This window comes from Poecilia reticulata, chromosome 18 (genome assembly GCF_904066995.2).
Source record: "Poecilia reticulata chromosome 18, P_reticulata-male-v2, whole genome shotgun sequence".
Lineage (NCBI taxonomy): Eukaryota > Metazoa > Chordata > Actinopteri > Cyprinodontiformes > Poeciliidae > Poecilia > Poecilia reticulata.
Window position 1 is genome coordinate 29,147,294 of NC_088847.1, and position 11,225 is coordinate 29,158,518.

General features: G+C 36.2%; 1 protein-coding gene across 2 annotated transcripts; it reads right to left on the minus strand.

The window, feature by feature from the left end:
• Positions 1-1,861: 1,861 nt before the first annotated feature.
• Positions 1,862-10,144, minus strand: LOC103480815 (uncharacterized). 2 transcript variants are annotated; one of them, XM_008435999.3, is made up of 2 exons: positions 9,814-10,144; positions 1,862-6,410 (listed from the first exon to the last, which is right to left on the minus strand). In XM_008435999.3, the coding sequence occupies exons 1-2, from the start codon at positions 9,875-9,877 to the stop codon at positions 4,189-4,191; spliced, it is 2,286 nt and encodes a 761-aa protein (XP_008434221.1). In that variant the 5' UTR covers positions 9,878-10,144; the 3' UTR covers positions 1,862-4,188. The 2 variants fall into 2 exon arrangements, with proteins under 2 accessions (XP_008434221.1, XP_017165861.1); XM_017310372.2 differs by lacking the exon at positions 9,814-10,144 and adding an exon at positions 8,041-8,178.
• Between the last annotated feature and the right edge of the window lie 1,081 nt (positions 10,145-11,225).

Below are 11,225 nucleotides of genomic sequence, written 5' to 3' on the forward strand. Positions count from 1 at the left end.
GTTTCTCTTTGGTTGTACTGAAGAAACTGTAAGCGAGATTTTTTGTTCCGCTGTGAATTTTCCGCTCAGTCATCTCTTAGCATACACTTATATTAAATACATTAGAATATTATTGAAAGGTTAATTTATTTTAGTAACTTAATTCACTCGAGTGAAACACAGTATATAGAACAATTACACACAGATGGATGTTTCCAAACCTATTTTATCGTCAATTATGAGAAAACGCAGCTTTTATGATTAAAATATTATATTATACTGAATAATAAAAACATACTAAGAAATGTGGGCTTGGAGTTAGTTATCAAAGTGTACTTGTAATCTTACAAAATAATCATATTATAACAGATATTGTAAAAAAAGTTTGGTATGATCTTTTCACTTTTCAGTTTTTAAAACAGTCTAATGTTATATCAGGGTGCAGTTTTGTGGGTTATAATTCAGTATTAAAGTTAAACAGTGAATGTCTGCATATATGTTAGAGAAAGACAAAAATGCGTTGCTTTGACTTGACAATTGAGAATAACTGACTGTCTTGGGAAAAAAGGTTGATGTTGCCATAGGAAGAAGTGAAAACATGAAAGGTGACAGAAGAGACAAGATGTGAAAAGAACAGAGATCACATTAACTAAAGCCATCAAAACAACAAAAGTAATTTAATTATTTTATGTTTTTTATGTCTGACATAATCTGATTCATATTTTCAGTTACGTAGATATAATTTACTGATATTTCATAAGTCTGCGCTGATCGTCCATCTCTTCCTCGATCTTGACTTTGATTTCTTTATACTCTGAGAATGTTTTTTCAGCAGGAGTTACCTGCTCGTTGATAAAGAGCTGAATTGAAGACATTTTTTTTTTTACAGGAAATACTCACATATTACCCAAGACACGTGACAAAAGCAAAGCTAACGCTACTGCGTGGTCTGTGCTTTTCCGCGTGTTTCACTTTGGCTGTACTGAAGAAACTGTAAACGAGGTTTTCGTTCCTCTTTTAATGTTCCGCTCTAAGTTTCCTCTTAGCATACACTTATGTAAAATAAATTAGAATATTATTGAAAGATCAATTTATTTTAGTAACTAAATTCATCCGAGTGAAACACAGTTCATAGAATAATTACATATGCAGATGGATGTTTCCAAACTTTTTAATTCTGTTAATTATGAGAAAACAAAGCATTTATGATAAGAATATTACATTATACTGATTAATAAAAAATGTTTTTATATCAGGTTGTAGTTATGTATTTTGTGATTCAGTTTCAAAGTTAAGCAGTGAATGACTACATATACAGTATTTTAGAGGAACACAGAAATTTGTGGTTTTGGCTTGAAAAGATTAAGAATAGAAAGACGGTTGCCATAGAAACAAGTGAAAACATAAAAGGTCACTGAAGAGGCAAGATGTGAGAAGAACAGAGGAGATTACATTAATTAAAGCCATCAAAAAATAAAAGTATTCTGGTTATTTTGAACAATTCGTGGCCTGTTTTTTTATTTCTGGTATTTTAGATACCAAACACATGATCCACTAGTTTATACATTTTTCATTTGATACTATTTAATGAATGAATGACAATGTATTCATTGGTCCAGCTAGTGAAACTAAAATTAAACACAGTCACAATTTCTTTGATTGTGATGTGGAAAATTGATTGATTTTAAAATGTCTGATAAGTGATTGGTCAGAGGAAAACAATTTAAGACGGTTAATACATTTACACGAAGACCTGCATATAATTATAGGCCTTCATTTACATGTAAATGTGAGTTCCTACATTCAAGCAAAAAAACAAAAAAATCTGTTTAATCTTTGTAACCACGTCTAACTCGTTATATGCATTAAAAACACATAGATGGATGTTTGAAAGCCTTTATTTCTGTTGAATACAATGATTTTCCATTGAAAGGTACTGAAAACATTTAAAATTACAACATAACATCAAATTAATAAAAAAAAATAACATGACATAAAGAAATGTGAGTGAAATGCATGGTTAATGGTTGTTACTTTGTAACAATGTATATTTAGATTCAAATGCTGAAAACATTATACTCAAAGCACAATAATTTGACTCTACCAGTGCTACTCTACAGTGACAGCTAACATGTATCCACTAACCAAAATCATGAAGTAAAATAAGTACAACAAATGATGAAATACAGAGACCCATGGGGAAAAGGCAAAAGGGAGATTTCACCTATTTATTTGCTACCTTCAGTATCTTTTATCTACTCTAGTTAAACAACCAAAACCACTAAACTTTTCAAACCAGGACTAGATCGTTCTGCTCCAATAGCAGTTCCCTTTTGAAAATGAGATCTGGACTGCAGCGGGGTTTACCAAGTTAAATAAAGGAAATAATAATAATAAAAAAACAAAAACAAAAAAACAAGTTTGTGATTTGTGAAACTTCAACAAAGTGTGATTTCAGTTTGTATCCACATGAGAACTGAACTCATCCTTCTCTGAAATTAGTATTATTTTGTTGCTTTTCATTCTCATTTTTTATCTTCAGTGTAGCAAGACTTGATTCTAGTTATCAAACAGTACAGTATTCAAAGTAGTTCAAAAAGTGTATTTCTAAGGAAATCTAGCAAATTGCACATATGAGAAGTCTACAGACAGTCAGTTTTGGATGTAAAGCAGGACATAAATTCCCTGAAAAACATAAGAACACTAACCAGGGCTGAGTCAGTGGAACAAAATGAGCATGGCCAAATGGACGAGATGTAAGGGAATTAAAGTGAATTAAGCTATACGACTGTCCAAAAATAATTATGTATTAAAAAACAGAAAAATAATATATAACTGTCATTTTGTGCAGTGAGACGTTTTTCATGCAACTACCAGAAAGAGAAAGACGTTCAAAAATCAAAGAAAAGCTGTGAAATAGAAATGACTACAAGTTTCTGTTTTAAACACAAACTTGCCTATTTTGACTTTTCTTTTCATTCTGCTCAAATTATTTAGTCACTATGACAGAATAATCTTGTCCATCTTTGAAACATTCAAGGTAGTTTTGGAGCTGGAGCAGCTGTAATGTGATCCAAATACATAAAAAGTGCTGAAATCGCTGTCATTATTGAAGGTTCACAGATCAAATGAAAATTTCACAAATCTCAAACTTGGTTTTAAATATTCTGCTACTACAGCAGAATAATCTAGTCCAGGTTTGAAAAGTCTAGGTGTGTTAGGATTTTTATGTCTTGTTATCACTCTTACATTACTAGTTTTGCATAAACAGCCTTTTCACCCAAAAGAGAAATGCATGATTTTTCTAAGTTTCTCAGGATCTCGAGAAAGTAAGTGGGGATTGTTTTTTTTTTCTCTATGTCCTCTTATGGGCTCTGTAATAAACTCAAAATATTTAAGTCTAAATCTATAAATGTTCCCTTTAATACTCTACAACAGTGGTTCTTAACCTGGGTTCGATTGAACCCCAGGGGTTCGATGAGTCGGACTCAGGGGTTCGGCGGAGCCTCTGCCGTGGAGGTAAAGACACACTTGTGTAAAGTCGTGATGATGCGCCGCTTTGCCATCACTTGATGCAGAGGATCACTTTACATTGCTTAGCTAATCAGTGCTGCGGAGGAGCACGTAGTAACAGACATGAATCTGTTCATTCTGACTCACCTGCTCTGAAGATGCAAAAGAATACAAAATGTGGTTACACAGCTAATATAATTACATTACTAAATCAGAATACCGCAAATATTTTGTGTGTCGGGGAGGGGGGGGGGGTATGTTGGAATAAGAAGGGTTCGGTGAATGAGCATATGCAACTGGGGGGTTCAGTACCTCAAAAAAGGTTAAGAACCATTGCTCTACAAATATCACTTGTAAAATAAATATACAAACTATGTACACAATACTTTCTTTAAAGAAACTTCCTCATTTATAGCTCCCTTAAAATAAACATTTTAAAAAGGTAAGTGGAAAGATAAAACTACTTGACACTTGAGGTTCACATTATGCTATTCTTATATGAACAAACTTCGTTTTTCACAGGTTACAAATGAGAAAGGCCTCTTACAGCTGAGGAGACTTTCTCATTCACCACAAATGTGACGATTTAAATGAGATTTGATTGTGAAGCTTTTTCCACAGGTCACATGTGAAAGGCTTCTCATATCTGTGACATTTAATGTGTTAATTACAACAACCTTTTACAATGAAATAAGGCTAATCACCAGTGTGAATATTCCTGTGACAATTTAAATGAGTTTTACTTCGGAATCTTTTTCCACAAATCCCACAAAAAAAAGGCTTTTTCCCTGAGTGAGTCATCATGTGATAAGTTAAACCTGTTCTTAAAGTAAACCTTTTGCCACAGGTCACACATGAAAAAGGTTTCTCACCTGTGTGAATCCTCATGTGAATAGTTAAAGAAGCTCGTGTGGTAAAACTTTTCCCACAGGTCACACATGAGAAAGGCTTCTCTCCTGTGTGAGTCCTCATATGAGTAAGTAATTGTGATTTTCTCCTGAAACGTTTTTCACATGTCACACACAAAAAAGGCTTCTCACCTGTGTGAATTTTCATGTGACGATTTAAAGTATTTTTGCAAATGAAACACATTCCACAGTTCACACACCAGAAAGGCTTCTCTCCTGTGTGAGTCCTCATGTGATAAGTTAAATTACTTTCATAGGCAAAACATTTTCCACAGGTCACACACGAGAAAGGCTTTTCACCTGTGTGAGACCTCATGTGAACAGTTAAATAAGTCCTACGGGCAAAACCTTTTCCACAGGTCACACACGAGAAAGGCTTCTCTCCTGTGTGAGTGCTCTTATGAATAAGTAATTGTGATTTTGTCCTGAAACGTGTTTCACAGGTCTCACACAAGAAAGGCTTTTCAGATTTGTGAGTCTTCATGTGAGAAGTTAAAAGAATTTTTGTGAAGAATTTCTTTCCACATCTTGTACATGAGAAACGCCCATCACTCATGTGACTTCGGATATGACTATTGAACTGAGATTTGAATTGAAAGCTTTTTCCACAAGTTGTACATGAGAAAGGCTTCTCGCCTGTGTGAGTCCTCATGTGATAAATTAAAGAAAATCTTCTGGCAAAACCTTTTCCGCAAGTCACACACGAGAAAGGCTTCTCACTTCTATGAGTTATAATATGACGAGTTAAATTGGACTTGAATCCAAAACACTTTCCACAGTTCACACAGCAGAAAGGCTTCTCTCCTGTGTGAGTCCTCCTGTGATAAATTAAAGAAAATCTTCTAGCAAAACCTTTTCCGCAGGTCACACATGAGAAAGGCTTTTCACCTGTGTGAGTCCTCATGTGAGTCGTTAAAGTAGGTCTTATGGCAAAACCTTTTCCACAGATGATACACAAGAAAGGCTTTTCACCTGTGTGAATCCTCATGTGAGGAAGTAACTCAGATTTTTCTCGGAAACTTTTTCCGCAGGACACACACGAGAAAGGCTTCTCACCTGTGTGAATCATCATGTGACGAATTAAATGTGCGTTGCATTGGAAACTTCTTCCACAGCTACCACATGAGAATGGCTTCTCTCCTGTGTGAATTCTCATGTGAAGAGTTAGTCTGGATTTACTCGCAAAGCTTTTTTCACATGTGTCACATGAGAAAGACTTCTCGCCCGTGTGAATTCTCATATGATCTTTTAAAGCCGATTGCTTACTGAAACTTCTCCCACAATCACTGCATGATGTCCGTTTACCTGTGTGAGTCCTAATGTGAACATTTAAAGAATATTTTTGAGAAAAGTTTTTTCCACAGGTTGTACATGAGTAAGGCTTCTCACCTGAATGAATTCTCATGTGAATCTTTAAAGTGCTTTCTTGACAGAAATCTTTTCCACAAGCAACACATGTGAACGGCTTTTCACCTGTGTGAATTCTCATGTGATAAATTAAACTGGCCTTTTGACTTAAACTTTTTCCACAGGTAGAACATGTGAAGGGCTTCTCGCCCGAATGAGTTCTCATATGTTTAGTTAAGTGACTGTTTTGAGAGAATGTTTTATCACAAACTTTACAAGAATATAGTTTTTGGTCTGAGTGAGCTTTCTTGTCCCTTTTTTGTTTTGAACTGTCAGTTTTAATTTTCAACTGTTTGGTTTTCTTACATCTCTTATTTTGTTTCTGTTCTTCGTCTCTCCTTTTCCCTGGGTCTTCAGAATTGTTTCCTTCCTGATCCTGGTTCTCAGCTTCAGAAGAGCCATGAGAGATGAGTTGGTTCCTCTGTGGTTCTGTTTCATTGTGGATTCTTGGCACATTAGAAGGATTCATCAAAATGTCATCAGTCTCCTTTTTCAGCACAAGATGCTCTTCATCCTGACTGATGCAGAGTTGCTTCTCTTCTTCTTTGAACTGTTGATGTCCTACTTCATTTCGCATCTGATTTTTCTGTAGAGGTTCTCGATCTGTGAATGAAAAAACAAAAGCTTTTAAAGGTGAACAAAATAATGAAGCCTTTGTTTTAATCACTTGAAGCCTTTTCTTGGTTTATTCTCAAATTACTAAAGTATTAATAGAAAAATTAACTTAACCAGTGTAGTCCTTCCATTGGGAAGGTATCTAGAAATTAGTCAAAGCATAGTTTGGATCTCCAGCTGAGAAAACAAGATGGCGATATCTTGACTCTTTATGACCAATTTTCAAATGCTAGATTGGATGATTTTGCTTATTTTCATCAGAAGCAGTTCTTTAAAAGTCTTGTGAGTAAATATATTTCCCCATTTATTCATAACAACTGGAACTTTCAATATCCAGCAAGTTATTTTTTCAATTTAGCGACGACAAAAAGAGTCCCCCTCAGACTAATTTCACCCCCTGCTATGGTAAATGTTAAATTACCGCCCATATTGGCCCATTGGAATTTTTCAGATAGCGCAAAGTGGCGGAATTACGGTACTGCAAATTTGGCTCTGTCGTCCGGGCCATGTTGGGCCCTCCCCAACAGAAATAGTCCAAACAGCAGCTTGATTTAATCCTGTTGTGGAGTCTTACACATAGGTCAACACTGAAAACATTTAATGCACAGAACAGCTTGTTTTCTACAGCAAATTAAAAAAATTAATTAAATGAGAGTTTTAAATCCTGTCAATGGTTTTGGCTCTACCAACTGCACAGTGGCACAGTTGTAGAGCTGTTGCCTTGCAGCAAGAAGGTTCTGGGTTCGATTCCCGGCCCCGGTCTTTCTGGATGGAGTTTGCATGTTCTCCCTGTGCATGCATAGGTTCTCTCCGGGTACTCCGGTTTCCTCCCACAGTCCAAAAATATGACTGTCAGGTTAATTGGTCTGTCTGTCCCTAGGTGTCCCTAGGTGTGAGTGTGTGAGTGCATGGTTGTGTGTCCTGTCTGTCTCTGTGTTGCCTTGTGACAGACTGGTGACCTGTCCAGGGTGACCCTGCCTCTCGCCCAGAACGTTAGCTGGAGAGGCACCAGCACTTCCTGAACCCACTAAGGGACAAGGGTGTTAGAAAATGGATGGATTGAGGCTTCTTCGTGCCTTTGCGACTTTGTTCTTAGGACTTATAAACATTTGTTTTTTGCTTTTTCATGTAGTTAGAGTTGAAAGTTTGAGGCCCCTACTCTTTCAACATGCATGGAAAGTTAGAATTTTAATAACTTTCGATTTGTTGTGCCTTATGAATAAACTCTTGAGTTTATTCACTGTTGAGTTATTTTTATTGAGGTTCCGAAACACTTGAAATATTTCAATTTTTTCTTTGTTTTTGTCTAAATTTAGGAGATTTTATTTATTTATTGCTGGATCATTCAGCCAATAGCAGATACATCTTTAACAAGAAATTAACTGTCATGAATTGCGGTGGTGAGGCAGACGCTGATGACTCAGTTTGTAGTGAATTAAGGTTGTTTAATGACTAAAATGTAATTCCAGAGTGAACAAAACAATAACAGTCAGAGCTGGTAGCAACTGGAAAGACTGAAACAACTGAGACTCGAAAGCAGACAGCACATCAAACAAGACGAGGACCGACAGAGACACAGAAACACAGGTGGCATGAAATACACAGAACGGAGACACACCTGGGAACAATCAAGGGGGTAGACAGGTCAGCACGGAGACTGAAAAGACACAGAAACCTAAAATAAACAGAATAACTCAAATCCTCACATTAACAGCCAGTCCATGTGATTGGTCAGCAATGATCGGGACCCATGGCTGATCGTACTGGTAGCAAAAAACACCTGATTGGAGCATGCTGACTAATTAATTACAAAACATGATAGGAATGTTTTCTCCTAACACACACACACACACACACACACACACACACACACACACACACACACACACACACACACACACACACACACACACACACACACACACACACACACACCTCTAAATATGCTGTTCTCTGGAAAGCTCAACTTTCTCAATCCTCCGTTGCTATGGAGACTCACTAGTCTGAGGAACCTGAAGTTCCCCTTTCTGTGATTTTACAACGTCCTCTCCATTTTACTTCAGTAATCAGTCATTAAGTTAGTCTACATTTTTAAAATAGTGAAGGTTAAAATCTCCTGACTTTATATAAACAACATTAAATTATCAACAAATTGACAATTAATAGAGAAGCTCTATAATTTCACAAATAGAGATGAAAAACTGTGAATTTTAACTTAAAATACAAATGATCTAAATAATAAATGTACATCTGAGTTCATGCATCATTCCATGAACCTCAGAATAAATTAATTAAGGCCTTAGTAAACCCACAGTTGATGGTTACAGGATAACATTCACAGCTTTGGCTACACTGGTACAAATGATCTGCGTAATTCATGTAATTTTTAGGGGTGCAAGAGAAATATTGGCCGATTATTATGGGTTTGATAACAAGAAATTATGACTCCATTCTTATTGGTCCCATAAGACAGATTGATCTTTGTCCTTAGAAGATGCATCCAAAGGAGAGCAGCGTTCAAAGACCGTTACTGATAGAGAACATAAGTTCACGCCTGCACACACACACACACACACACACACACACACACACACACACACACACACACACACACACACAAGTATGAGATGAAGAACAAAAAGGAGGAACTTGGCAGTTGAGAAGCAGGAAAGAAACAGGAAACATCCGTTTCCTGCACCCAGAGTTAATTTTTAATTTTCAAACAAAAGATGTCACCTATTTTACCGTCTGGATTCCATTTTTTATTAATATAGAATGCCTATCAATTTTAAAGACCTTTTTTTTAACACCTAAAATGAACACGGAATAGACTTTAATTTGATATTTTTTATATATTATTTTGCAAATATTGGCTTCATAGGTTTTCATTTCAAAATTGTATGAATTTTAAAATTTGCTGTTGGTGCTCTTGTTTTGAATATTGATGTCAGCACTTTTCCTTTTTGTAGCCGTTATTTCCTGTCATGCCTTTGATTATCGGCCTTTTGACTGACAAAACGTTAGATTATCAATTAAAAAAAGTTATTTTGCACCCTGTGTCTGAGATAACGTTTTTATTAAGGTAATTAAATCTATTATTAAATACACATTGTTAAACATAAACTTTAGCCAGTACTTCCTCAATCTGGTTCGGTAGACATAAGGGCGTCACGGATCACAAACTGTAATTGTCATTTTATATGATGAATAATAGTTTCACCAGGTCAAAGTTGAGAATTTTTAAGCATTTAATGTTTACAGCTGCGGCGGATTTGTTACCAGAGTCATTTAGTTTGGTGTAAACGCTCTTTGACTTCCTAAACATATTTTTAAATAAATCTCCAACTTTACTCAACCTGTATCATCAGTAAAACGTGAAGGTGTTTCGTACCTATCCGGTGTAAGATGATCTTCGGTATCCTGGTAAAATCAATCAGTCTGCGCTGATCCTCCATCTCTTCCTCGGACTTTACGTTGATTTATTTAAACTCTGTGAATGTTTCTTCAGCAGGAGTTTCCTGCTCGTTGATAAACTCTCTCTGAGGCTGAACTGAAGACTTTTTTTTTTACAGTAAATATTCACATATTTACCTAAAACACGAAATCTGCCTTAGCTAACGCTCCCTGTGCTCCGTGTCTTTCTGTGTGTTTCACTGTGGCTGTACTGAAGAAACTGTGAACGAGTTTCAGTTCTGCTTTCATTTGTTCGCTCTGAGACCCTTTTTTAAAATGCGACCAAGGTGTAAGTCGGACGAAGGGTGCGGGGGGAATGGTGTTTTACCATCACCACCAGGTATGAAGCGCTTTAGCCTTTGAGTTGCACCACAGCGCAGCAACTGAAACCTCCAGGAGAAGAATATCAGCTTGTTGTTATGAGTATAAAGGAGGCTGGTATCGCGCTTGATATAAATCTATTTATTTATGCCATCACATGGACTTATATAAAGTTGTATACATTTTCTTTTCATATATTTATTATTGGTTTTCTTCTTTAGATATTAGATTGACTTAGAATGATTCCAAGTAATGTACAGGAATAACCTGGTGCTGTTACATGTGAATCATCAGGGGGGGGCCACTAAGGGGGCCAATCAGATGACAGGGGGGGAGGGGGGGCACTGGCCCCCCCTCTGGCTCCGCCACTGGTGATGCACCCAGTTAATTTTCCTCTATAGTGCTAAGAATAAAGCTAAAACTTACATCTGAATGCCTTACAATCTTATTCAACAAATTAGGATATACGTCCTGATCAGGCTTATCAGATTAAAAGTACCTTTCAAAAATAACTTTTTAGGAGGTATTAAACTACGAAATATAAATATGTTAAAATGGACGTAATCTAATTAATCTGTATGATCTCTTTCACTTGGTGATGGAATTACTAACAAAGGAACTTTTCTTATTTATGGATTGAGTCTAAATTTGTTGAATATTTGCTTTAATATAGAAAATAATAAAGAGGCGAAAAAAATTATTTGGCAAATAATTTAATTGTCGCTGTAGGAGCCATATGATTTAACATTTAACAAACTATATTTCCTATATATTTTATGGAATATTTCATCCTACTTGACAATTGCTCTGAATATCCCCACGTTCAACGAACAAATGATGCAATTTGTCCAGGGGAAAATGGAGAAAAACGGGAGGTTGTATTAACGTTAAGGTCACCGTGCGTGACCCGTTGCCATAGCAACCAATAAACGGCCCCAGGAGCACAGAGCAAAGACTGCGTTCAGGTGCATCAGGAATAAAAACTAGAAGAAAACAAAACACAAAAACATTTCCCACACAAAAAAGTAA